We start from the raw sequence: 26672 nt of genomic DNA, 5'->3' as shown, positions 1-26672 counted from the left end.
TCGCGAATCACACACCCCGTTCTGATGAATAGTGCCTTCTCAGAGGAGGCACGCGAGGCTGGCGAGTCCCTGTGCGAAAGACTCCTTTCGTACTGGGCAAAACGCGAAGCCTACGACAAGGTTGCGACTATGGAATATGTAGATGAAGTGGTGGATTATTCCGATACCAAGGAGGAAGTTATTCACTTAGCTCCCGCCGCCTTGGACGACACACCACCTCAAGTCCGCGACCCCATTTCACAAGTTGACGTAGGGACTGCAGAAAAGCCCTTACTTATTTCTATCAGTGCTAAGTTGGCGGAGGACGAAAAGGAAACCCTTCTTGCCCTGTTATGCGAGTACAGGGATTGCTTCGCCGACAAATACGAAGACATGCCCGGTTTGTCTCCGGACTTGGTCTGCCACCGGTTACCAACTTATCCGGACCGACGTCCAGTACGGCAGGACGGCCGATTCATGCGAACTGAGACTCAGATTGTAGTCAAGGAAGAGATCGAAAGCATGCATCGATCGGGCATCATACGCGTGGCCAAAACAAACAAGGGGCATAAACAAGGGACATTCACATTTCAGAGAAGCAGAGATTGCTTCTCAAAGGACGCTATATCACTCAAATCAAAATCCAGGGTTTCGAGTTGTGTGGGGTGTTGCAGTATTAGGACTTGATGCTTAGGGGCTAACCGGAGGTGCGGCTTGGCGAACTGGGGGTCGGAGAATAGAGAGCGCCACCGTGTAGAGACACATCTGCAACGCCCCACCGATTTGACCGGTAGCGTGGCCACGATTTGTAGTATCAGCTCTTCGGGTAGTGTTGCAGTAGCCACCATCATAGGGCGCCCCGAGTATCACAGAGAATGTAGCAACTATGCCTGCCTTGAATGGCAACAAATATTTAAATAAATTGTTTTGTTAATTAATCGATAAGCAACAATCCGTTGTAGTCTAGTTGGTCAGGATTCACCCGAAAGACCCGGGTTCAAGTCCCGGCAACGGAATAATTCTTTTCTATATTTTTTTCAAAATTCTGCTCCTCTGCCGATACTAGACATGTTAAGTTCTTCACTCATAGCAGAAGCTGTATCATCAGTTAATCAGCACTGGTACGTACTTCTCTGTTGAGGGTCCACACTCCAGAAATGCATGGCCAACTCTTCAACCGTCTCAGAAAGCCATTTTCCAATCATTTGGTATGAACTCTTTTCATTGGCGAATGTGAGTTTGGCAGACTATTTATACTCTTCATGTCCAAGCACTGATAAAAAGTGCATTTTGATCCACCAGATTTTCACGCTAGACCTGCTTAAGTCCTCGGGTACTCATAAACAAGGCCTTCTGCAACACTTCTTGCCCTTGCATGACCATACAGTTTGCTCACAATAGCCAATGCAAATTCTGCGACAGTGGCAAGTCCACTGCTTGTGATCAGGTTACCATCAATTACTACTTTGGTGTTGTTCACCAACTCATCTGTAGGTTTGCGCACAATGGAAGGATGAGCTATGGCTTTCTTACCCTATATATGAAAGGAAGCATAATGAATTAATAAGCCAAGGAAAAAATAAAATAAAATACTTCATCCGGACTCCTTTCCTGAAAAAGAAAAGGAAAGATGGGGAAAAATTAATTCAAGTTACCTCCAGTAAGCCCTGTTTAAGTAGAATTGCTGATGAGGAACATACTGCTCCATACATTCTTCCAGCTAGTTCTTGTTCTTTGAGGAGACTCTTTAGAATTCTAGATCTGCTTAGCCGCTCAGCCCCAGCATTTCCTCCCTGTATATCATCTCATAAGTCAGACTTTCATTTATGAACAACGATATGATCTCTAGATTCTGACAGGTTGTTTAAAGCACAGACGAAAAATAATTGTATCAGTGTATATTTGCTTTGTCTCACCGGCAGAACGATCAAATCATAAGTTGACTTGGCAGCTACACCAATTAACTTGTCAGCTATGATTTTGGTGCCTTGAGATGCTAAAATCTGCACAGATTTTTCAACTGAAGCAACAGTTATGTCCACCTTTGCTCGCCGCAGAATATCTACAATAGTCACTACTTCAATCACTTCAGAACCATTTGCAACTGGAATGAGAACCTAAATGATATCGAGAAAGAGCAAGCAGAAGGTCAACAGGGTTAAGAGTAACAGAAAAGGAGTACAGAGGCGTATTATGTATCCTAATATTGTTTCTTGTTCATCTATATGAGCATTTTTTATGTTTTATTTTGTTTTTCTGTTTTAAGAGGAGAAAGAAACTTGAAATTTTAAACCTGTCTTTATGAGATAGTAGATTCTTGTGTTTTTCCAACTTATAGAGAAACACTATCAGGTGACCAAAGATTGGTTTCCTTTCATGAATTAAATCATTGGTTACTAGAAGATCAAACTGCACAACTACAGATTATAGGGATCATATTCAGTAATGAGTGGAAACAGAAGGAACTTACTCGAGGAATGTGATCAAAAGACCATTCAATTTTGTTGAACTCCTCCTTTCTAGATTCATCATCAGCAGGTCCCACCAACTAATCAAAGAGACATTGTATTTGTTAAAAGGCTATTACATAGACCAAAATGAAAAGTAAAGATCATACGGATATGAATAATCTGAAAGTGGGATGATATTTTGGATGCAGAATGATATTCATGTAGACAATCTGACAACAGATGGAGTTTTATGACTAAGAAAATAAAATGTGTAAACCAATGACTTCTTGAACATGAAATGTATGGTACATGGCATCTACCATTTCCTCTCTTGTAAGTACGTATTTTGTGCATCAGAAGTAAACCATCAATTCAAATTGGAGAGATAGCATACCAGTGTGAATAATATATTTCTTGTTTCCAACATCTTTCTCAACTGTGAGTAAGTATACTTGTACACTCAAATTTTACTCTGTAATTTAAATCCGTAAATAATACTTGAAAAAAAATAAGGGAAAGGAACTTTCTGCTTCTCAAAACATATGGTTTCTTGACAAAGCATTTTCCTGTCATCCCTGATCTTTTCAAGATCAGTATGGTGTTAGTAAACTGCAGATTCCACCTCTACTCGTTCCCATTATGAAACAAATTGGCAGAAGAGAATTGTAAGCAAATGATCAAAGTAATAGAATTTGAAGAATATGGTAATGCTTTGGAACTTGATTAGTCCAGACATCTAGAATTTCTTTTTAACCTATGGATATAAATGTTACTAATTTTCAGTGTCATTATCTGAATACTCCAATCTCCAAACTGAAAAGTATTTCAAACCTCATTTTTATGCTTCTTCATGAACAAATGTGAAACCAATTTACTCTACATGTGGTAGCATGATGAACATCAAATAGAAAAGCATCACAGTAGCAGGGCTCACCACTCACCAGCAACTCTCCAATTTCCTTGGCGACAGATTCCCCAAATAGCTGTTCCACTAGGCACAGCGCAAACACAAAACAAGTTCCGGGGCCACGGCTTGTTGTGAGCACTCCAGAGACTTGAATGTTTGATTTGACTGCCCAGAAGGTTGGTAGCTTGTCAAAGAATGCAGGGTGGCAAGTTGTCTTGCATAAACAAACTAGAACACCATTAGTCGCAAAAGTCACATCGAAACTTAACAAAAGTTAATCCAATTTAACACACCTGCTTTCTCCTTAGAAGACCCCACGGGAGAAGTGTTACTGCTGGAGCAGCACATATAGCTCCATATAACCTCCTTTTCTCAGCCTGTTGTCTTGTAATTTTCTCAAGTACTTCGCAGTCCCTTAATCTCACCGAGCCAGGCATTCCTCCCTTAAGGTCATAAACATATCAATAACCCTAGAACTTTCCAAAACTACAAACAAACACCACATTTCCTCATATATATCTTTCTAAGAACTTTATATTTTGAATTTTACTCTCATCTAGCAGCATTAGCACAGCTAAATACCAATATTTCTATTATTTCATGACCTTAATACAATCACAATGTCACATCTATTTTTATACACTTTTTTTTTTCTTTGCGTTCATTACTTCATATCTAGTATGCTACCATTTCATGAACCTTAAACAAAAAGTGCTTCAAAACAACTTACTGGTAAAGCCACAAGATCAAAAATTTGATCAGAACAGGAGGAAATGGAGGTATCAGCAACCAACTTAGTCCCACAAGAAGCTTCAACTTGGAGCTGTGGCTCCACCGAGGCCACGGTGACATCAGCACCCGCTCGCCGCAGAACATCCACCATAATCACAGCCTCCATTTCTTCAGTCCCAAACCCAATCGGCACCAGAACCTGAAACAAAAAACCCAAAAAATTGAAGCCCAGTTCACTTAAAAGCTTAAATTCACAAATGGGTACTGCAAAAATACCTTCTTGGGAGGTAAAGAAGCAGCAGTGCTTGTACCCAAAATTACTTCAAACGGGTTGAGGGTTTTATTTGGAATTTCAGATGTTTTTACAGTAGCTGCAACTCTCTGGCCAGAGGAGGCCACGTTCTTGATACGGAAAGAAGAATGAAGAGTAGCCATTGAAGTAAGCTTTGGGTAAGAGAAGGAGAGAACTGAACACACAGACTCCATTTCTGCAAACAAAGTCTCAAACAAATCAACCTTATCTGGGTTTTACAGGGTTTTAACTTTTTAACTAACAAACCCAACGACGTCGTTTCAACTCAGCCATTTTTATCATTATTTTGGGTAACAAGGATAGACACTCCACATAAGCACAGAGTAAGCTGATCACTCTGTAAATACAGTTACGTCTCTCTCTGTTTTAGAGAGAGAGAGAGGAGGGAGAGAGAGAGATGCTTCGGATTTTGGCGAAGAGAGGAGCTTTAGCTTCATGGAGGTCAGTGAGCGCAGTCCACATAAGTAGGGATTACAGCCTCGGAGTCCTCCCCGACGGAGTTGATCGGAATTCCGAGGCCTTTTCCCGGAATTCAAAGGCCATGGACCTCTTAACCTCCGACCTCCAATCCCACATCCAAAAGGTTTACCTCGCTTGCTATGAATTTGTTGTTTATAGATTGGGCAAGTCACAAGTGTAGTGTGAGTGACTTTGTGTTTATTTGCGATGAAGGTTCTGGCCGGAGGAGGACATGTGGCTGTGAAGAGGAACAAGAGCAGGAACAAGCTCCTTCCTCGAGAACGCATTGATCGCCTTCTAGATCCTGGTGCTTCGTTCCTTGAGCTTTCTCAGGTTTTGAACTTTTGATTCCATTCTACATTGTTTTTTCGGTTATGATTAATTGGACCGGATTGTTTTTCGAACATCTGATTGTTTGGGTGTTTTAATTGGTTAGCTTGCGGGGCATGAGCTGTATGAAGAGACATTACCCTCTGCTGGGATTATTACTGGGATTGGACCTGTCCATGGGAGGCTGTGTATGTTTGTGGCTAATGATCCTACTGTTAAGGGTGGGACTTATTATCCCATCACTGTTAAGAAACACCTCAGGGCACAAGAAATTGCCGCCAAGTGCAAGTTACCGTGTGTGTATCTTGTTGATAGCGGAGGGGCTTTTCTTCCCAAACAGGCGGAGGTGTTCCCCGACAAGGAGAATTTCGGGAGGATATTCTACCATCAAGCTTTAATGTCAGCCGAAGGCATTCCTCAAATTGCGCTGGTATTGGGCTCCTGTACTGCCGGCGGTGCCTATATTCCTGCAATGGCTGATGAAAGTGTTATGGTCAAAGGAAATGGTACCATATTTCTAGCAGGACCCCCACTTGTGAAGGTTATTTTCCAGCTTTCTGGTGTTTTAATTGCTTCAATGTTTCATACATTTGGCTTGATCTTTATTGGTTTCTTGCATTTTTCAACTGAATGTTGTATAATATGTGGGAGTGAATTGTGGGCTTTTGTATACTTGTATATATATAACCTAGATTAGTCAAATGCTTGAATAGGCTGCCACTGGAGAAGAAGTATCGGCCGAGGATTTGGGGGGTGCTAGCGTGCATTGCAAGACATCAGGAGTGTCAGATTATTTTGCTCAAGGTATTTTACTTTGTTCTCTTCCACACTTTGAACCTTGTTGCATTTCTTGAAGTAAGTTACATCAGTTTATGGATTGGTTTTCCATCAGTTTATGGATTGGTTTGCCATCAGTTTATAGTATGAAATTTCCTGTTGGCTGTTTGGGTCTCCAGTAGACTAGTCTTTGGGCCTAGGAAGCCGTTGGGATACCGCAGGTGGCAAAAAAAAAAAAATAATTATAAACTTTAACATGTGACATATATGCAAGTATATAACTCTGGCATTGATATCTGGGATATTCAATCCATCAGTTTGGCTACTATTGTCATACAGTAGGTTTTATCTCATGATGAAGGTAGTTTGTCTGATACAATTATGACTTTCGAAGTTGCATTCATCAAGGATACTAGACATAATCTAGAGTTGGTGTTAATTAGAAATGACTCGGTCGAGGACTATCGAGTGACAAACTAGGAAGAGATTTCTTTGAATAATGTATCACTTGAGAGTTTCTTTTACATGACATGTTTGCTTTTGCAATATTTTTTTAGATCGATTAAAATTGCTATTCTGGGCATGAATGTGGAGAAAGAGAGATTATCCATTAGTGCTCTTATATTTACTCTGAACTGTCCTTGCAGATGAACTCCATGGACTTGCTCTTGGAAGAAATATAATTAAGAACTTGCACACGGCTGGGAATCAGGGTTTGCATGGTGCATTGCAGAGCATAAATTCCAAATACAAGGAACCATTATTTGATGTAAAAGAGCTTCGTTCTATTGCACCAACAGACCATAAGCAACAGTTTGACATTCGTTCAATTATTGCTCGCATAGTCGACGGAAGCGAATTTGATGAATTCAAGAAATTGTATGGCACTGTGAGGGCATTTGCACCCATTCAAATTTATATTCTTTCATTCATTACAGGAACATTCAAGTATTTAATTTAATAGCTTTTGTGCAGACTCTTGTGACAGGTTTTGCTAGAATCTACGGACAGCCTGTTGGAATTATTGGAAACAATGGGATATTGTTTAACGAATCTGCTCTAAAAGGGGCCCACTTCATTGAATTATGTACTCAACGAAATATTCCTTTGGTCTTCCTTCAGAACATCACCGGATTTATGGTATGTAAACTTGTTGTCCTCATGTAATTCTTTTGTGAAGAAGATAGCAACATCACTCTGTCTGTTAACTATTCTGAAGAGGGCACCCTTCCAACCTGTGTGCAACCAGAGTTATGCTATGTCAATCATATATATCTTATTTGTGTTGCACATTATATTTATGGAAACAAAGTATCTGAGCATGTCATGTAAAAGAAGTATGTGAGCATGTTTGAGTGTGCAATCTGTAGATTGGTAGTTTTTCCGTTGGTTTTCCTTTTCTACAAATGTATCTGATTGGCTAAGGCTGATTAAGTGAAGATATAGTGAAGAGAGAACCTTGAGACAAGGATGGTTGAAGTATGGAACTGAATGTCCTTCATTTTGTAGGTTGGCTCAAGATCTGAGGCAAATGGAATTGCAAAATCTGGAGCAAAAATGGTGATGGCAGTTTCTTGTGCCAAGGTTTGTTTTTCCTTGTTTCATGGTTACAACTCTTGCATGCTTGTGAAGATATGAACCCCTGAGTGTGTCTCAAGCAGGATGTTACTGCTACATGGCTTAAGACTCTCGAACTTTTTATAAACTGACTCCACTGATCCACGCATAGTGTTTAACATCTTACTAGACACAGAGGCTTGTCTCAGTTTCCAACTTCCCATTTGCTATTATGATTCTATTCACTTTTACAGCATCTTAAATGTTGTTTCCAGTATGCATTTAAATATAAATGCTGTGCTACTATGGTCAGCAACTTTTTGTTTGAAATGCCTTCTTGTTTTAACAGTATATATCTCAGTTTCTGCTAACTTTTTCTCCCATTTGGTATAATCTCTTTAAAGTTAATCAATATTTTCAGTAGAAGTGTTCGAAAGGTCATTGATTCTTGAATGAATGAATTAGTCAAATAAAAAGGAAAGAGAGAAGTAGAACCATGATCTACTTTTTTAACATCAAAGATCCATGTTTATAGGTTCCCAAAATTACTATTATTGTTGGTGGAAGCTTTGGCGCTGGCAATTATGCAATGTGTGGTCGTGCTTATAATCCTGATTTCACATTCCTTTGGCCGAATGCCAAAATATCTATTATGGGTGGTGCTCAGGTGAACCCTTCATACAACATATCTCTAATTAATTTTCCTGTATGAATCCACTACAACACTAACAGCTGCATTAGATGTATTGAGATATCTTTATTACATTTTCAGGCTGCCGGTGTCCTTTCCCAAATAGAAAGGACCAAGAAGAAAAAGCAAGGAATTGAGGTAGAATTTCGATTCTATCTTCCTTTGACGAAAGATTACTTGGTTTCAAATTGGATCAGTGCATTCTTATTTATTGGTATCGTGTGAATGTGTTGTGCAGTGGGACAAGGAAGAAGAGGAAAAGTTTAAGGCAAATGTAGTAGAGGCATTTGAGAGAGAGGGAAACTCCTATTACTCCACAGCAAGGCTTTGGGATGATGGGATTATTGATCCAGCTGACACCAGAAAAGTCATAGGTCTCTCCGTCTCTGCCTGTCTAAACCGTGCCCCAGAAGAAACCAAGTACGGTGTATTCCGAATGTAATGTAATAACAGATACATGATCTATAAAAGAGACCGTGACTTGTTCATTCAAATAATCAAACACGTTCTCTAGAAATGTTGTATGTCACAATCATGTCAATATGTCAAAGAAAGTAAGAAACCAACCCTCTTTGCGTTTTGGTTTGGTGAATCTAACACAGGATGAGCTGATGAGGTTCAATTACAGGTTTGGGTTCAGTTGCATCGGCAAGTCCTTTACCATGGGAGCTATGAGCGTCACAGTCCGATCATCATTTTGCTTTGACTGCTATGAACTCTTCATTTTCCGGAGGGTTTAAGTAGAGAACATTGATGTTAAAAATGTACAAAAAAAAAAAAAGACAATTGGATTCCAATCACAGCGAAATAGCAATGATAGAGAAGACCAAAAGACGTAAGACAGACACCTCTAATCTGGAAATTATAGAACGGGCAAGACTTGCACGTTACGAGAAATCCAGTTCTTCTGGAGTGAGGTCTAGAAAAAAGTCTATATACTCTTTGTTTAAACTTCTGCTTCGCCCATTTGTTTGGCTTATGTTTCTATGTGTTCCATTCATATTGTTCATGGATGAAGGTTTCGTTTACTAGTAGCTTGTCCTATTTTGTACTACATACATAGTACATACACCAGATAGCTGATAAGGGTTGTTCATACAAATGTACAATAGTAAATAAAGATACCCTTCTTCTATCAGATTAATTGCAAATTCCATCATTTCCTCTTGTATTTGAGAAAAACAATTGTAACAAGTATATTTATGGAGATATGCAACTGTGTTGAAATCTTATTTATATATATATGAAGAAGTATAATAACACGAGCGCCCGTGGCCTAATGGATAAGGCATTTGACTTCTAATCAAAGGATTGTGGGTTCGAATCCCACCGGGCGTGCATTCCTCTTTTTGCCACCGTTTCTCTTCTTTTTCCAACAAAATCCAAAACCAATCACACTCGTCCTCTTCTCCACCCATCACTTTCATCATTCAATCATCCCCAAAACTCTCATCATTTTTCACATGCTCTCTCTGAGCTCAGCTTCCCTTCCATCCATGGCTGCCTCCTCCTCCACATTTCCTCTACGCTCCTCACGCGCCGTCTTCCTCTCCTCCTCCCACTCTCGCCTGAACCCCACGCCCACTCCCTCCCTCTCTTTCCCGCTCCGATTCCACCCCAAACTCTCCTCCGTCAAGCTCCCAAATCCCCCGCCTCGCTCCCTCAAGATCTTCTCCGTCCGCGAATCCAAAGGTACACTCTCATAGATCTAATCTCCTTCAAATCGCTTCTCGCTTCTCTTTTGATTTCGCATTGGTTTGCTCAATTGATTCATCACAAGCTATGATTATCAGATTGATTATATTAAGATTATAAGCATAGATATAGATTTAAAGATACACTACTCTAAATCTAATATTATTATTATCAGATTGATCCGCGAGGTTTTTGTTTATGTTGAAGAGATTAGTTGCTTGCTTATATCAGAAATCTTAATGATCTCATGAATTTCAAGGTCTACGATATAATGACTCTTCGAAATGTTGACCGGCAAGTGGCCCTGTTAACCGTATTCTGTTGTGCCTATGCAGCTCCGGCGGTTACCGGGGACTCGTGGGAGAAATCAGTTATTAACAGTGAGACTCCTGTGCTAGTCGAGTTTTATGCAAGCTGGTGCGGGCCGTGTAGGATGGTCCACCGCGTGATTGATGAAATTGCGGTTGAGTATGCCGGCAAGCTCAACTGCTTTGTGCTCAACGCGGATGTTGATTTGCAGATTGCCGAGGACTATGATATTAAGGCTGTACCGGTCGTTTTGTTGTTTAAGAATGGGAAGAAATGTGACACTGTGGTTGGCACCATGCCAAAGGAGTTCTATGTTGCTGCCATTGAGAGGGTTCTGAAGTCATAACCATTTTCTGATTTGTGCCAAAAGGAGTTAACAACAGTATTAGTTGATTTTACCCCGATATGATACTTGTAAGATTTCCTATCCCCTGAATCTTAAAAGGGTTTATACAGGTTGTACATATAAATCGTAGACATATGCCTACTTCATTACCTGCATAGGTCTTAGTTACGGCATTACCAGTTTCTGCTCCTCTTCTTTGGCATTGTCATATTCTCGGTTGAGGCATAGGCGGAAATGTCTTGCACTACTGCTGATTGTTCATCCCCAGTTTAATTTGTGATTGTGATGCAAAGTTAATGATTCATTGGAATGAAACATGGTTATTTGTTTCTTTTTCTCATCCAATTTTGCAGAATTTTGTATTTCTTTTTCACTGCATTGGGCTCCTGGATGCTGGAGCAATTCCAAATATCCCATCACAGATTTTATTCCATCTTGTCAGTTGTATCTCCTGTTTACACCATGCTAGCATCAGAAAGAAGTTGCTCATGACAACTCAAGAGCATTGTTTGTTCAATTAGAGTTACAAAGTTACATGTTACTTGAAATATGCTTTAGCAAATGCTCTAAATGTGTTAATGTTGATCGATGTACTTGCGACAAGTCTCGTGACGCATATTCCCCAACTCCCCCAGTCTATTTATAAGAAACAGAACAATTTCTTTTTGCGAAGGTGTGGCTGCATTATGTTGCGCAGATTTCCATGGAGCCCGAACATCTAGAAGTCCCATTTTGGGTATCGCTCATGCCCTGACATTATGTTGCATTGTGAAGGAAAAGAGAAGAAGAGGGAGTATATGTATTCATACAAGCACAAACTAGCAAAGAGTATTATTCTAAAGACACTCTATTTGTTTTGTCACATCATAGATAAAATGGAAAGATCAATAGACATGTAACAAGATTACATATCTTTGTAAAGATGCGTTGCAGCCGGACATGGCATGTACATTCCAACAATATACACCAAAAGTGTCAGCATATACGTAAATGTAACCTTCTTATTACATTCACAACAAGAAATACCCGACATAAAATCAATAGTCTCTAGAAACGTCACCATAACCATGACACACCCAACGACTCGACCAACAACACCATCCTACAATAGAACAAAATTACATATCTTAATAAAGATGCGTTGCAGCCAGACATGACATGATACATTGTGGGGAGTTCTTCTAGGGTTTTTCTGCAGAGCTCTCTCTTTTATTTTTATTTTTGTAACATGATCTTTTCCGTTCCAACACATTTCTTTTCCGTGTAAAATGCCTTTTGAAATGCATAAGATACAGAAGGATGCCTTATATTCATCAAAAATATCAGCTTCATATCCTTTTCTTTTTCTTGATAAAGGTAGCACCTTATATAATATATTCCAAAAGTATAGACAAGGAGTTGTCGGTAGGGGACATAAATTCCCCACTCTCTTTCCTACCTAAAACACCAGTGACTACAGTAGACAAGAATCGCTAGGATTCAGCTGTAATAACCTAACCTATTCTAGAAGCCTTGATACATCCTAACAATCAATCTTAAAAACAAACAGGCTATTCCAACAATATACACCAAAAGTGCCAGCATATATATAAAGGCAACCTCTCTATTACATTCACAACAAGAAATACCCGACATAAAATCAATAGTCTCTAAAAACGTCACCATAACCATGACACACCCAACGACTCGACCAACAACACCATCCTATCAAAACCCTAAACCCTCGCTCAAAAAAGAAGGACAACTAAAACCAACAGAACCAAACAAAATAACAAGAAAAACAAAAATAAAAGGAAAGCTAGACCTAGGCCCAACCCACATCTATTGGACTTCAAGAGGCAGCCCACCTAAAGAGCTACTATCCTAGTCGCAGACTCGCCGCCATGCCAGCTCCAACCACAATCCGAAGCGCATAGTCGTCCTCGTCTAACACAAAGGAGGCACCACCCTCCACGGCCCACGCACCACCCTCCACGATTGGCAACAAAACGAGGCAAGAAGACCCGACCCAGATTGGGATCAATCGGGCCGCCTACGCCAACGCACACCCGTTATGGGCTTCATATTTAAAAAGCCCAAATCCACATTTCTGCTCTCAAAATCAAAAATTAGGTGGCCCAAGTTTCAGTCAAGTCTCCTACTCCAAATCAAACTCAATCTGTAATAATCCTCTCTCGCCGCTTTTCCTCTCCCAAAACTTAAAATCTCTCATAAATCCCCAAATCCCATTCAACAAAAGCCTTCGCTTCTCTTCTGGGTTTTCATTCAATTCCAGATTTCGATTCCTCTTCGTTAATTATCCTAATTCCTTCGTCGGAGTTGCTTGGCTTTTACGGAAAGTATCCAACTTTGGAGACAATTATGAGGTACACCCTTTTCTCCGTCTCTTCTTATTGCTCTAAAGTTTTATTCTTTCGTTGAATTTGTGATTTGATCGGATTATCAAATTGGGGTTGATTTTAGGGTCGTGTTAGGTTTTGGTAGTTGTCACAGTGCTGCTTTTCTGTGCTGGATTGGATGATTGTTCGAAGTTATTGATTACAATCAATTTGATCCCAAAGCAATAATTTTTCAGAATAGAATGTCCTATTGCATGGTTTTTGAGAGTATATATTGACTGTTATTGTGTTGGGTTGCTGCGCTGAGCTATGATCAATATTTCACATCACTTATTGCAAGCTTGATGCATCGAAACAACATTGAATTTGAGCGAAAAGCAGCTACCTTAGGGGAATATCTGTCTGATCTCTTTAGCTATACAAAAAAGGGTGTTTAGGTAATGCAATGGGAGCTGGGTCATTCCAAATTGCATGATTCCAGCGTGAAAGGTTCTGCGCTCTAATGACTGTCTGAGGGTCATCTAGATGAAAGAGGAATGAAATAATGATTAAGAATGTGAGTGGGAAGACTTTGGCAGATTGTAGGATGGAGTTCGCATTGGTTTCCGGGAATGGTTCATTTGAAATTCACTTAGATTGGATTTCAGCATTTATTTATTTGGTCCTCAGCTTTGTGTTTCTATTGCTTTAGTTAGTTGTTCTTCTAAGTGGATGCCTTGTTCACTTAGTTGTAATGTTTCCTCTGATTCACAATGAATTTCAACATTACTAAGGAGAAATTTAATAAACTCAAGAAAGGAATAGGAAGGGTAAGAGGACCAAAAAAAATTCACAGCAAGGGACATGCTTGGGCCCTGAGGCCAATAATAGAGAGAGAGATTCAGGATTGAGATACAGGGAGCTGAAAAAAAGTGACCATAAGTGAAAGAGGAGAGATATTTTGGGAGAGATGTTTGATTGAGAATGAGCATGATTGGTGAGTAAGAGGAACGGGATTCTAGAGTGAAGAACTGCTTCCTTTTTCTTTTTCGTAAGATTATAAGATAAGATACAATTTTGTTGTGTGCCTGGTTTACCTTTGTATACCTCTACTTAAAATTTATGTTTATATATATGGCTGGATTCAACTTTTGCTTTTTAGCTTGTTGTTTATAATTTGTTTACCTTATTTTTTTCTTTTATTTGCATAAGCAGGTAGACTTGAGTTTTGAGCTTTGATGGCTTGCCAAAATACATCAACATCAATTGTGCCTTCAGACCCCTCCGATCAAAGAGGTTCTTACATGCTAGATGCAAACATGAACGCACTTCAAGCTCCAATGAACCAGCCAATCCGAAGCTCCGCTGAAGGTCCTGTTGCTATCCTCTGGGATATTGAAAACTGCCCTGTGCCAAGTGATGTTCGTCCTGAAGATGTAGCTGGTAACATCAGAATGGCTTTGCAAGTACATCCTGTAATTAAAGGAGCTGTTGTTACGTTTGCTGCATATGGGGACTTCAATGCCTTCCCCAGGCGGCTCCGCGAGGGATGTCAGAGAACTGGTGTTAAACTCGTTGATGTACCAAATGGAAGAAAGGATGCTGCTGACAAGGCCATCTTGGTTGATATGTTCCTGTTTGCTCTTGACAATCCTCCACCATCTTCCATCATGCTGATCTCTGGGGATGTTGATTTTGCTCCAGCACTCCATATACTTGGGCAACGTGGGTACACAGTGATTCTAGTAATACCTTCTGGAGTGGGCGTTTCATCTGCTCTCAGCAATGCTGGTAAGTTTGTGTGGGACTGGTCTAGCGTAGCTCGTGGGGAAGGCTTTGTGCCTACAACTAAGTTTCTAATGCATCCTCGTGGGGGACAAGCTGATATTACTGGCTATTTCATGGGTTGCCATATTAATGATCATATGGATAGCCAAACTGAGGATGAAGCTATTTTATACAGGGGGATCTCACAAAGCTATTACAATTCAAGAGATTTTTCAATAGTGTCACAATCTATGTCTGAATATAACAGTAGTTCCTTATTGATGCCTGGCGGCGCGTCGAGATCACACAGTCTCCCATCAGGTCTTAATGAAGTTCCTGCTGGACCTAGTAGTTCTGCCGATCAAAATGGATCTGCTTGGTGGGTTCAACCAGGGGACCTTAATGGTCTTAGGGGACAGCTTGAGAAGTTGCTTGAACTTTCTGGAGGTTGCATGCCTCTTACTCGAGTTCCTTCCGAGTATCTGAAAGTTTTTGGAAGACCTCTTTATGTATCGGAGTATGGTGCATTTAAGCTTGTTAATCTGTTTAAGAAGTTGGGTGACACAATAGTTGTAGATGGTAAAGGGCAAAAGAAATTTGTCTACCTCCGAAACTGGAAACCAAGCCCTTTGATTTCAACTGGGAAGGATAATAGTAGGAAAGGGAAGGGGACTCAGGAAGAGAGTATGGCTATTATTACAGGTAATGGCTCATCAGAAGAGTTCTCAGAGGAGGAAAGAGTAGTTTTAGAAGAACATGATGACAGGAGTCAAGGACAGACCAATTTGAGAACAACAGGTAAATGTGAAATTGATGACCATGACCTTGAGCACTTCAAATATGAGTTGCAGGAGATTCTTGTTAGCTACTCTTGTGGGATTTTTTTGGGTTGTTTTGAGGCGATCTACCAGCAAAGGTACAAAAAACCATTGGACTGTCAAAAGTTTGGTGTTGATCAACTAGAGGAGCTGTTTGAGAGGCTGACTGATGTGGTGGTGTTGCTTGAAGAACCTGTTAGCAAGCAAAAGTTCCTGGCTGCAAGTGGTGGCTGAAATTATTGAGGTGCTGTTGTTTTAGCAATGGTGTGATGTTTTCAACTTATGTGTGCGCTGGAGGATTGCTGTATGCTTATGCAGCCTGGTTTTTCTCCCTGGTCTTTTTCACTTTTTATTAGAAGTCATGAAGAAAGAGAGAGAAAAAAAAAAAGATGACAGTAGAGCTGGGATACGTTTTTTTATGTTCAATGCGTTCTGCATAGATTTGATGCTTATTATTGGTCTATGCACAACTCATACCCAGTTATTTGTAATTGATCAACTGCTAATGGGAGATCTAAGTGTAAATTTACTTATATGTTACTTTTCTGTGTGATTTACTGATGATAGTAGTAAACAGATCGAAATTAACTTGCATATAGTCTGCTGCGCTCCAACAAATGCTGTATCTATGATTCCACATAACACGCCTAAACACTTGTATGATACTTCTCATTCTAAATCTGTTGATCAAAGAAGATAATAGCTGATCATCAAACTCAAGGCAGCTAAAAAGCTTATGCTAGCTCAAATCCTTAATAGGACAAGGAAACGGTTTATAACATGAACTCAAAGCGGTTTTCATGTCCTATAAAGATTGGAGCTAGCATATGCAATTGCAATTCAGCATCTATAAGTTTGATTTCCCATCCCTTAATGACCAGTCTTCATTCTTCAAAGGTCTCTGCGTCAGTTATGGCTACCACAAAGGACCCCAGTTCGGACAGAAACCTAACATGGCAAAACCAGACAAAGGAAGATCATGATGACCAAAAGGCCACGGTTGTGGAAACAATATTAAGCCGGCCTCAGTTTCCAGATGAGATTATCTACCGAATCATTCAAGTCCTTCCTACCAAATCTGCTGTCCGTATGAGCTCTCTTTCTAAGAAATTTGAAGGTGCATGGCTCTCCCAACCTGTATTAGACTTCGACGAAGGCAACCCCCACGATGACACAACAGACAACATCATTCAGCACACAAAGTTCGTCAACATCTTGGATAAGTATTTGGACTACTTCCATGAAGATGAGAAGGTCAAGCAGCAACTCTTAGATAAATTCAGGGTTCGAATGACTAACTTCTCAGATAGTGACTACTATGGTAGATGAGGTATTGAGTCTTGCAGTTCGAAGAAGCGTCAAAGAGTTGGACATGAGCATTGGAGGTGATAAACAGGCAGCATTGTACTGTTTAACCCTGAAGAACCCCCTAAGTTTGGCGAAATCTATAACTACCTTAAGTTTGGAGAATGTGACGATAGATGCAGAAGAATGCAAGTCTATAATCTTCCCGTCTTTGATAACAATGTCGCTCAAAACTATGCGCCTCGGTTGCTCCTTGATATCTAGCTGCCCTTCCATCGAGTATTTGTCACTCTCTTCTTGTTCGATGCGTGATGGTTCGGCACCATTCTTAGTTTCCAATTCCAATCTCAAATCCTTGAAAGTTACGTACTGTGATTTCCAACATGTTGCAGTAGTGAAAACTAATCTGCTAGAATCTTTTACCTTTGTTTCGGAATCTTACGTTAGGCTCATCAGTTTATCCGAGTGTAGAAACTTGAAATCTTTAAGCATCCTTGCACAACACCCGCAGTACCTTTATATTACTACATGTGGACATTCTGTGAAGGCCACAGTCAGTAGCCCCAGTCTACATTATATTCAGTTTACTGGTTTTTCGAAGTACAAGCATTCCATAGAAGCTCAAAGTTTGGCTAGGGTAAAAATTACTATTCGTCACGAAGAGCTGAACGTCAACGAGCCATGGGAACATTCTTCTTTGCTGAGATATTTTCTTGAAAGCTTTGCTTCCTTCTCCGGAGAAATAGTTCTAAATATTGATCATGTTCAAGCTCAGGCTCTCATCTTTCCAGAAGATTTTAGGAATACTGTCTCTCCACCATTGCCAAACCTGAAGCATTTAAAGATTATCATCATGTCTCCAATATGGGCAGGAAATTCTGAGTTGATGGACTCATTGACTTGGATAGCACCTTCTGCAGAGATCAAAGAAATGTAAAACCGCGGTAATTTATTTCGATCAGTTAATAGCTTTGATTATTGTTCAATTATTTTGATTTAACTTTAGTTACTCGTCAGAGCAGTCTCTTACATTTAGTATGATAAATATTTCTGTTTGATTTCTTGCAATTTGGTGCATTTAGTTTTCGGTTCGGCTATTTTGCAAATCAGATTCGCATTTAAATGGGTTAATCCGAATATTACAGTGAACTGTTTTGGGAGCGGATTCTACGCACCAAGGTGAACAGGCATCATTAATGTGTAAGTGCTCAAATCGCCGTATGGGAAGATCAAACGAAGATTAGAGACCCTAAATTCCTTCATTTCAAATTTCATTTTTGATTTGATCAAATTAAACGCCCATAATTATAGTATATCTTCTTCGACCTAATGTTCTCACCTCCTTAGTTGGAAAAACTTGAGACTATTTTTTTAGCTTTTAATATTGGTAACGGTATTAGTACATAACTATATATGCATGTAGTGAGACGTAGATGACCGGATCAAAATACTGCATATTAGTTACTCAGTTCACTTGCATCTTGGTTCATAAAAGAATTTTCGGGCTTTGAGCTGTGTTACACCTACAAGATACAAACATTTATGTATGCGCGCATATCATAATCACAGTTCTGTACTTTGCTACTACCTATTGCTCGCGATCGGTACCTTTTCCATTTTAAGGAAATATCGATATCGATCGATCTAGCTAACTTTGTTTCTTATTCAAAAGAATCAGTAACTGCATTACTTTTCCCTTTCTACATTTAGTATGCTGTATGCATAACTTTGAAAGTAGGTTGACCTGATTAATTTTACTATGAACAGAATAGTTACTGACCCCGCCCAGGCGCCCATTTCCTCAACATGACATTGAGTATATTTGTAATAACATGTTATATGCTTTGGCTGGAGTAGATCTTAATTAATCGACTTGTACGTACTAGGACACACTAATCTCAATTCTCAACTGAGGAAACATCAAATATATTCAAGAAACACTTGAATACAAAAAGGAAGATCATCAAGAAATAATAATACCAGCTAAGAAAACACCCAACGCATATATAAATAGAATCGATCACAAATATAGTCTCAAATGCTTAATTAAAATGCATAATACCATAAGCTATTCTCAAATATCTTGCAGACGTCAACTTGGTTAAGAGTTTAAGTAGGCATTAATTGATTGGTTGAGTCCTATTAGCTAGCAAGCTAGGCTCCCATGGAAATCAAGGGGCTGTGATCAGCATATGTAATGCAAGGTCATGTAACCAAGCACAGTTAAAGTTAGAGTAGATGTAGACATCATGAGATTGGATGAGCTGCTCTTGTTTCCATCTCTGTGTGGGTGTCCTCCAAATATAAAGACACCTCCACCTCTGCCTTCTCGAGAGCCGCCTTCACCTCTGTTTCCTCGAGAGCCACCTCCACTTCCTCTACCACCACCACCACCACCTTTGGCAGCTGCTGAGGTAATGATCAAGAACAACACGAACACAACTTTCGCAAGCATCCTTAACAAAGTTTCAGGACTGAAATATATAAAAGAGGGCAATTAGCACAAATCAATTACGAATGTTGATTGAACAGCAAAACAAATTTGGAAATGTAAAGCCAAATATTGCCTGAGAAGTAAAAACTATTGTGAAAACAAGGATTCAGTTAGGGATTGTCCAACCTAATATGTACCTAGGCTTACAACTCGAAATGGAAGAGTACTTTTGTCCCTCCAACTAATTATTATTACTCCTACTGTCTTACACCTTGCATGTGAACCTATGAATCATAGTTTTTAAGGAACAAAATCTTCTCGTTACAAGAGATATTATATATGCTAACATAATTGTAGTCTTAGTCTCAGTTGGTGTTCAGTTAGCTAGCTACTTAGAACTAGAAATAAGGTACTTGTTTGAGATGCTGATCTTCATATATTGATTTGCAGAAACGTACTTGGCATGAAGATTTCGGTTATGTAATCACTCTAATAATTTAACCTTCTGATATGACTAGCTAGCTTAAAATTACACTCAGCAACTTAAAAAGAGAATTTTCCGGCAAAAGATCGAAGTTGTAAACAGCGCGCTACGATTATTGTGCTCACAGATTGGCATGGAAATTAAATAAAAGTGTAGATACATAATTGCATCATATAATTTTAGTTTAGTTAGCATGAAAATACCAAAGATATATAACGGCTGTGTTAAAGTACTTACTGATTGTTTGCTCAAAAATTGTCTTGAGAACAATCTTCCTTCTGAATTGCGCGGGCGTGCCAATTTGCGGCCTCGTGGCCAAGCGAGGTTTTTGATAAATATTTTTTGCCTGATCTGACTTTTTTTAAGTGATTGTAGGCCAAGGAATGAACGTCTCGGCCGTTGAGTTCCCTTGCCTTTGTTGCAAAGACTTTCGGTGTTTTCACTGATGTTGCTTTTTTTTTTTGTGATTTTTGTTATAAGTTTACGAGAAATAAAGTGCGAAATGTAATTAAAAGAACCAAATCTAAATTGCATAAAACTTAAAGAACAGAAACTAAAGTAAACGAGAGAAATTAAATTGCATGAAATTTAAAGACGCAAAAGAATAAGTTGCATAAAAATAAATTGCAGAAAGTAAAGAAAGCGATAAAGTGCAGAAGGTAATGAAAGCAATAAAAATATAACTACGCTAGAGCAAGAATGAAAAGATTGATATTGTAGAGAATTTGGTGTTTGTATGAATTTGTATTGTGTTGAGTTGTGTTGGTCAAGAACCTTTTACAATAAGGTTGAGGGTCGAATATATACAATTACAAACACACAAATGACACAGTAAAGGAAAGAGAATACACTTATATATTTGAATTTCGGTCTTAATGACCGGAATCAAGATTATGCTCCATATTGCTCATTCCTTAATTGCACCATATATACTTTCTTTTTGAGGCACTGTTAGAATGGATTGTCTCTTGATCATGAAATATTGTCATCAATGCCTTCAAACACAATTACATCTCGATTATTTCCTTCCTCGATTATATATTCGGTAATTATGATAAATCGCCGTTATTTTCTTCCCTTTTATATATATCGTCAATTTTGAGAAATCGTCGTTATTGCCTTCTCTTTTAATTTCTTCCCCGAATGTTAATATCTAATAGAATTTCATAATAAAATTATATTGAGATATTGCTAATAAAGCATCAAATTTTCCTTATCAATCGGCCAATATTTTAAGGGCCGATTTACCAAAATTGGGTACACACACTGATTCAAAATGTGAAGAAAAGAGGCCTGAGAGTATCAGCTGGTAGGTGCAGTGAGAATAGTTTTCTGCAGAGAGCTAAAAGCTGTGAGAGGAAAAGAGAGATCGGTGTGTTCATATATATGCAGGCAATGCAGCTAGCTGGTGTGAGAGGGTTTAATCATGTATTTGGTCTTGTGGTAGTTGGAACTTGAAAGGTAATAAAACCATGCTAATCACATGGGTGTTTCGATCTCAGTTGGGTCTAACATATCCTTTTACTTCTATTTCCCTATAATGAAATGAAATAATGGATTGTTGTTTTTGCAAACGTTTGTTCTCAAAATGAGAAATTTTAAATACACACCTCTAATCTCTTAATACATACCCTTATTATTTTATATTTCACATCAGATTTTATAGTTATGTTTAATTACAAAAACATCCATAAATTATTAGGGAAAAAAAAGAAAAAAACAAAAACTTCTTCTTCTCTAAAATCTAACTCTTCTCCACTATTACTACACATTAAAAGAAAAGAAATAAAAACTTTTCTCTAAAATTCATTATGTGAATTTCAACTACTGTTATAATCACATGTACTATTTACCGATTCATTTGGTTTTTTTTTTTATTAACTTTAGTTTTTATCTTGCAGACTAAAAACTAGTTTTTATGCTATTTATTACTTTTACTAGTTTCTTAACTTAAAAAAAATTATGTATGTTCAATATTTTTTTTCTTCAAATTCTAACCGATTGATGTCATATTGGAGATTTAGAGTTCGAATATAATATTACTCTTTTGATTATAAATTGAAAAATATCAAGAAAAAATTTCTAACCCGATCAAAAAAATTTAACAGAAAATAAAAAGAATACGTAAAGAGTGGTGTGAAATAGTAAACATATAATAATTATATTAAATAACAGATTATTATTAGTTTTAGATATTAATGGTAATTTAGGCAGGTTAAGATGTGTATTTAATATAATATTAATATAAAAAACTAAATAAGTAATGTATTAAGTAAAATGTGTGTATTAACTATTAAGAGATTAAAAATATATATTTAAAACTCTGCATGCACTCTAATTAAGGGGTCTGCATTGCTTAGTTTGTGCAGTCCAGCTTAGCTAGGACGTTGACATGTACGTAGTATTAACGTTTGGATTGTGAGATCAATGCCTGTAGCATAAAAAATAAAAAATAAAAATAAAAAATTAAAAAAAAAACCCTCGAATTATATGGATTATGGAAGCATATACATCTAAGACAACTTCTGTAAATTGGTTTCCTTCTAAATGATGCTGGTTACAAAATTGTGCAACTCCAGAACCAATAAAAGCAAACATGAATTAACTTCCCCAAAAACACCAAAAAGAGAACGGGTTCTTATACTATCCTCTGGAAGTTGTTTGATGTGCTTCTGAAAAGGTTAGGGTGAAGCAAATGTAGAAAAAGGCAATCTAATATAGTGATTTCAAATATGCATGCACTTGTGCTACCCCCTTTTCGGTGACTACAGCAAATGAAGGCATGCATCAAACAGACAAAATATTAGGAGGGGACTGTGGAGACCCAGTTTCAAGCAAAAAGCTTCTGCTACAATATGACCTGGATGTACTTGAAGAAGAAGCCAGATATCTCCCATCCCCACTGTGACAGATCATGTCATTCCTATGCATCTTCCCTTTACTGTTCCTTCCTCTTCCTTCTGTCTCTTCATAGTCTTCATCGTTTACAGATGCAATAAATCCACTATGCATTGGGTCCGAACTCTCGTACAAAAGCCTAAGCACCTGTTTGATTGAAGGCCTGTCCTGGCCTTCCCTCTGGGTGCACCAACTGACAACAGACATGAGTGTTTGAAGCTGATCCAAGTTATATGAGTCCTTTATACGGGGATCGAGTAAATCTGGTAGTCTTGATTCCGATTCCATGTATTTTTGAGACCATTCAACCAAATTCCTGTTGTCTTGTATTGCTCGTCTCCCAGTCACTATCTCCAACACTAGGACACCATAGCTGTATACATCACTTTTCTCTGTTAACTCCTGAGTAACGACATACTCCGGATCCATATAACCTGAAGATATCCAACATATAACCTGAAGATCTTAAGCACCAAATATTAAGTTAATGTTTCAGTCTAATAAATAGAATTTTCTCTAACCTGGAGTTCCCCGGATATCAGTATTCACCGGTTCAAAGCAAATTGAACCATCTTTTGATGCATGGACAAGGCCAAAATCTGCAACCTGAAAGAATTAATAAATTTAGTTCAAATCATTTAAAGGGGTTCTTGCCATTCAATCATTCCAGAAAGAACACGCTTATCAATGTGTCCGTCCATCTTGAATTGCAGTGGTAATTGTGCATACAGCCACTATTTACCTTGGCCACAAAATTTTCATCCAGTAAGATATTGCTGGACTTGATATCTCTATGGCAGAGAGGAGGATCACAATAGAAGTGGAGATACTCCTGTATGTCAAAACGGCAATTAGAAACTAAAATTACTATCATGCGCTATCTATAAGGCTTTAGCAAGAAGTAAATGACAAATCTAATTGGAGCAGTCAGTCGAAAATTGAGATATTTCTGCAAATTACCAGAGCATTAGCCACATCAATGGCAACTTGAACTCTAGTCCGCCAACTTAGAGGAGTTTTATTGGGAGCTGTATGAGTAAACTTAATCAGAAAACATGGGACTTTAAGAAATGTTACTTTCAAAATTGAATCACAGAGTGATAATATTACTATCTTTCCTAGCATTTGAATGCATGTATTTATCATTCAAGAAAAGAAATGAATCTCCATATCTAGTGTGATGTCACCAAGATTTTAGGAACTAAACGCTGTTAAACAGTCATAAATTTTTAGCAATGTTGGAGACCAAATGCAACTATAAGGGTTGATTTCAAATACAGTAAAAAATATCATGAAACCATCGTCTTCTATAAAACTGTTTCACAGTTGCACCATTCTCAGCACAAGTGATTGAAGAGATAAAGAAACATACAATGAAGATGATCCTTCAAGCTACCATTTGCCATGTACTCATACATCAGAAACCTGCCATGGAAGTAAGAACAGCATCCAGAAAAAGCATTAGGCCACGTACATGATATCCACAACTTACACAAATTCATTTTCTGATCAGAAACATAATGTGTACCTCTCATGTTTCTCAATGCAGAAACCCCTAAGAGAAACAAGATGACGATGATGCAATCTGGCAAGAAGCACTATCTCTCTGCAGAACTCATGCTCCCCCTGCTCAGAAACTTTGTTCATCCGCTTCACTGCTGCCACTAAACCATCACTAAAGTGAGCTTTGTACACAGTTCCAAATCCCCCTTGTCCAATGTTAGTACTGAAATTGTCTGTCGCCTTCTTTATCTCCTTGTAGCTGAATTTTTGAAACATAGATGGAGGACCTGCACATGAGTTGCATCCAAGACACCCCCAATGAAATGATTTAGTTACATTTACCAGACATCAACAAGGCAAGCTACCAGGAAAAAGACATAACTGTACCTTCCTGAAATTTCCTTAAAGGACGAGGTGGGGGAAATGATTTAGATGTCTTATCTATATCTTCAAAATCCATTAGCTCTCTGTTTTTCTTACGAATAAGAACTATCAAGACCAAAAGCATCATTACAGCAACAACTGTTACTGCAATGCCGATAACTGGAACCAGGGTCAGATGGTAGGCATGATGTTTTTCACTAAAGGGTAAGCCCAACAAATGTTGGTTTGGACTAGCAGCTACCAATGGACTTGGAGATGCCATTGGGGTGGATGATGGCGATGGCTCTGAAACTATTGCAAGAAAGAATACGTAATTACAATAGTATCAACTTTGGAAACTAATATATATGAAAAAGTGAGCCACTTGTTTTAAATGTTGTATCACATAACTACCATGAATACCTGCTGAGTTATGAACTACTACAACATGATACACATGATTTAAATACTGAAATAAATAGATCAGAACAGAATTCAAACTAGAAAGTAAATAATTATATCAAATAAAAAGATCACCACGAAGTTTGGAAAATAGTATGAAACTAAAACCAGATCATGTCCTCTGTTACATACAACATAAATCTCATTTTCTTCCAAAATTGTGAGTACCTGGTAGGATGTTAAGCCCCTGGACTTGAAAGAAACAGCTTGCAATGCCAACAGCTGAAGCAATATCAACTTGGCTTGCTAGTGCAGCAAAAGTTGCATCACGGCAGGTATTGAATGTTATATTAGTTTCAGTTCCTAATAGATGATGAAGATATACAATACCAGCATTTATACACTTCTTGCAATTACTTTCCCCTGAAAGTGGTACTTTGCAATTTTCCATGACATCAGGGAATTCTGGAGACTGCACCATCTGTGTAACAGTTGTTCGACCCTTACACTCATAATTTACTGGGATTTTTGTCCCCAAACCACAGAAAGCTGTTGCATTCTGGGGAACTCCATGCAATTCTAAAGTTTGTGATATGAAATCAAGGCATGTGTTGGATAAGTTTGAAGGTACCCCTAAGTTGCTTGTTGCATTTGCATACTGAGCAATAGATATTGCAATGAAAGCATTTACGTAGCGGCAACATTTTCCTCTGTCGTCTCTATTCGAGCACAAAGAGGCAACTAGAGTAGCATTTGATCTACTTAAATTTAATGGACAGTCTGCAGGAGTAAAATGTACTGTTAATAATTCATGATGATAACATTATGGTATCGATCACAAGAAACCATAAATCATTCAAAGATCATCGTGTGAACAATTTTTGTAACATAATAAATTTGCAGCTTTTGTGAAGGAGTGTTAGGACTGCCAATAATATAGATAAATACATTAAAACTAGGGCTGCCACTTGGTTTGGTAAATACCAAACCGATCGAAAACCAACCAAAAATTTATGATTTGGTAAACCGAATTTTGGTAATCGAAATCAAAAAAACCGAAACCGAGAAATATCGAAAAAGTTGGTTTGGTTTTTGGTAAATACCGAATTTACCGAAATTCTAATTATTTAAAGACTTATATTTCTAAAAACACACAGACTAATAATCTTATCTCACGTTTTCAATTGTATATACCATTTAGTAAAAAACAAGACAATGAATAGAAAAATTCAACTATACTTGGTAGCATTCGGGTCTTAATTAAAGCGATCAACTTTAATTCAATGTTACTTGTTATATAAAAACGCTCTTACCTACCCGTCTTAGTCGATTCATCACACACACACATATAGACAAACCCACTTAGATGACATGTAACCGCCTATGTAAAAATTTAGGAATGTTTTTACCTCTCTTGATGATAGGGCTCCCCATAGGAAGCACAAGCGTAAATAGGGTTAGCCGCCTTGATCAAGGCCAAAACATTATCAAAAATACCTAATTTTTCTACCATAGTCATATTTCACTATATTGATCACATCATAGTTCACAAGGTTTTTGAAAATTTTGCTTCCTCTTTGTAGTTGGTTCACAAAGATGTACATATGCATATAACTTACTAAATAAGTTATACCACATTACCAGGCATGTTGTGGCTCCAATGATTACAATTCACAAATTAAAATTCGACCGTCTGATGTGATCATTATAGTATAATACAATTATGATAGAAAATTCAATTGTACTCAATAATGCTTGGGTCTTGATCAAAGCGGTCAACCATAATTTAACGTCACTTATTACACGAAAAAGCTTTTACTGCCTTTATGTGACTT

At 38.3% G+C, this 26672-nt stretch overlaps 6 protein-coding genes and 1 non-coding gene across 7 annotated transcripts in view; 5 read left to right on the top strand and 2 right to left on the bottom strand.

Annotated features, from left to right (window-relative positions):
- Window positions 1-1017: 1017 nt before the first annotated feature.
- LOC101291703 lies at window positions 1018-4581 on the bottom strand. Its single transcript, XM_004294750.1, has 8 exons — window positions 4345-4581; window positions 4067-4267; window positions 3630-3779; window positions 3371-3550; window positions 2450-2527; window positions 1896-2096; window positions 1635-1772; window positions 1018-1513 (listed from the first exon to the last, which is right to left on the bottom strand). The coding sequence occupies exons 1-8, from the start codon at window positions 4552-4554 to the stop codon at window positions 1301-1303; spliced, it is 1371 nt and encodes a 456-aa protein (XP_004294798.1). The 5' UTR covers window positions 4555-4581; the 3' UTR covers window positions 1018-1300.
- A 121-nt stretch (window positions 4582-4702) lies between these two features.
- Window positions 4703-8789, top strand: LOC101291410 (methylcrotonoyl-CoA carboxylase beta chain, mitochondrial-like). The gene is made up of 10 exons (XM_004294749.1): window positions 4703-4964; window positions 5054-5173; window positions 5277-5711; window positions 5884-5974; window positions 6595-6836; window positions 6923-7087; window positions 7457-7531; window positions 8040-8171; window positions 8277-8333; window positions 8434-8789. Exons 1-10 carry the CDS (start codon window positions 4779-4781, stop codon window positions 8635-8637), a joined length of 1707 nt encoding a protein of 568 aa, XP_004294797.1. The 5' UTR covers window positions 4703-4778; the 3' UTR covers window positions 8638-8789.
- Window positions 8790-9460: 671 nt separating this feature from the next.
- TRNAR-UCU lies at window positions 9461-9533 on the top strand. The gene has a single exon. It is a non-coding gene; the product is annotated as a tRNA-Arg (tRNA).
- A 76-nt stretch (window positions 9534-9609) lies between these two features.
- Window positions 9610-10884, top strand: LOC101291125 (thioredoxin M3, chloroplastic-like). The gene is made up of 2 exons (XM_004294748.1): window positions 9610-9887; window positions 10226-10884. Exons 1-2 carry the CDS (start codon window positions 9659-9661, stop codon window positions 10543-10545), a joined length of 549 nt encoding a protein of 182 aa, XP_004294796.1. The 5' UTR covers window positions 9610-9658; the 3' UTR covers window positions 10546-10884.
- A 1968-nt stretch (window positions 10885-12852) lies between these two features.
- LOC101290843 lies at window positions 12853-15992 on the top strand. The gene is made up of 2 exons (XM_004294747.1): window positions 12853-12911; window positions 14079-15992. Exon 2 carries the CDS (start codon window positions 14102-14104, stop codon window positions 15680-15682), a length of 1581 nt encoding a protein of 526 aa, XP_004294795.1. The 5' UTR covers window positions 12853-12911; window positions 14079-14101; the 3' UTR covers window positions 15683-15992.
- Window positions 15993-16360: 368 nt separating this feature from the next.
- Window positions 16361-17690, top strand: LOC101293868. The gene is made up of 2 exons (XM_004296013.1): window positions 16361-16702; window positions 16755-17690. Exons 1-2 carry the CDS (start codon window positions 16361-16363, stop codon window positions 17688-17690), a joined length of 1278 nt encoding a protein of 425 aa, XP_004296061.1.
- A 4617-nt stretch (window positions 17691-22307) lies between these two features.
- LOC101315319 (probable receptor-like protein kinase At1g49730-like) overlaps window positions 22308-26672 on the bottom strand; it is a 6238-nt gene continuing 1873 nt past the window's right edge. The window contains exons 2-9 of the mRNA XM_004294746.1: window positions 25066-25617; window positions 24460-24741; window positions 24098-24359; window positions 23942-23994; window positions 23530-23597; window positions 23312-23401; window positions 23091-23175; window positions 22308-23003 (exon numbers count right to left, since the gene is read on the bottom strand). Coding sequence (XP_004294794.1) covers window positions 22459-23003; window positions 23091-23175; window positions 23312-23401; window positions 23530-23597; window positions 23942-23994; window positions 24098-24359; window positions 24460-24741; window positions 25066-25617 — 1937 coding nt within the window. The 3' untranslated portion in view covers window positions 22308-22458. The remainder of the gene's footprint in view (window positions 23004-23090; window positions 23176-23311; window positions 23402-23529; window positions 23598-23941; window positions 23995-24097; window positions 24360-24459; window positions 24742-25065; window positions 25618-26672) is intronic.

Source organism: Fragaria vesca, linkage group LG3 (assembly GCF_000184155.1).
Source record: "Fragaria vesca subsp. vesca linkage group LG3, FraVesHawaii_1.0, whole genome shotgun sequence".
Lineage (NCBI taxonomy): Eukaryota > Viridiplantae > Streptophyta > Magnoliopsida > Rosales > Rosaceae > Fragaria > Fragaria vesca.
Note: the sequence above shows the minus strand (reverse complement) of the source record. Positions and strands in the feature narration are given on the sequence as shown.

What these genes read in the sequence shown, in the direction of transcription:
- LOC101291125 (XM_004294748.1), top strand. Translation starts at nt 9,659, where the DNA reads ATGCTCTCTCTGAGCTCAGCTTCCCTTCCATCCATGGCTGCCTCCTCC. An exon ending in CTCCGTCCGCGAATCCAAAG is followed by an intron (nt 9,888 to 10,225) that starts GTACACTCTCAT and finishes GTGCCTATGCAG; the next exon opens with CTCCGGCGGTTACCGGGGAC.
- LOC101290843 (XM_004294747.1), top strand. Translation starts at nt 14,102, where the DNA reads ATGGCTTGCCAAAATACATCAACATCAATTGTGCCTTCAGACCCCTCC.
- LOC101291410 (XM_004294749.1), top strand. Translation starts at nt 4,779, where the DNA reads ATGCTTCGGATTTTGGCGAAGAGAGGAGCTTTAGCTTCATGGAGGTCA. An exon ending in CGTTCCTTGAGCTTTCTCAG is followed by an intron (nt 5,174 to 5,276) that starts GTTTTGAACTTT and finishes TTAATTGGTTAG; the next exon opens with CTTGCGGGGCATGAGCTGTA. An exon ending in TGGCAGTTTCTTGTGCCAAG is followed by an intron (nt 7,532 to 8,039) that starts GTTTGTTTTTCC and finishes CCATGTTTATAG; the next exon opens with GTTCCCAAAATTACTATTAT.
- LOC101293868 (XM_004296013.1), top strand. Translation starts at nt 16,361, where the DNA reads ATGGCTACCACAAAGGACCCCAGTTCGGACAGAAACCTAACATGGCAA. An exon ending in ACTTCCATGAAGATGAGAAG is followed by an intron (nt 16,703 to 16,754) that starts GTCAAGCAGCAA and finishes CTAACTTCTCAG; the next exon opens with ATAGTGACTACTATGGTAGA.
- LOC101291703 (XM_004294750.1), bottom strand. Translation starts at nt 4,554, where the DNA reads ATGGAGTCTGTGTGTTCAGTTCTCTCCTTCTCTTACCCAAAGCTTACT. An exon ending in AGGAAATTGGAGAGTTGCTG is followed by an intron (nt 2,528 to 3,370) that starts GTGAGTGGTGAG and finishes CTCTTTGATTAG; the next exon opens with TTGGTGGGACCTGCTGATGA. An exon ending in TTAAACAGGGCTTACTGGAG is followed by an intron (nt 1,514 to 1,634) that starts GTAACTTGAATT and finishes TTTCATATATAG; the next exon opens with GGTAAGAAAGCCATAGCTCA.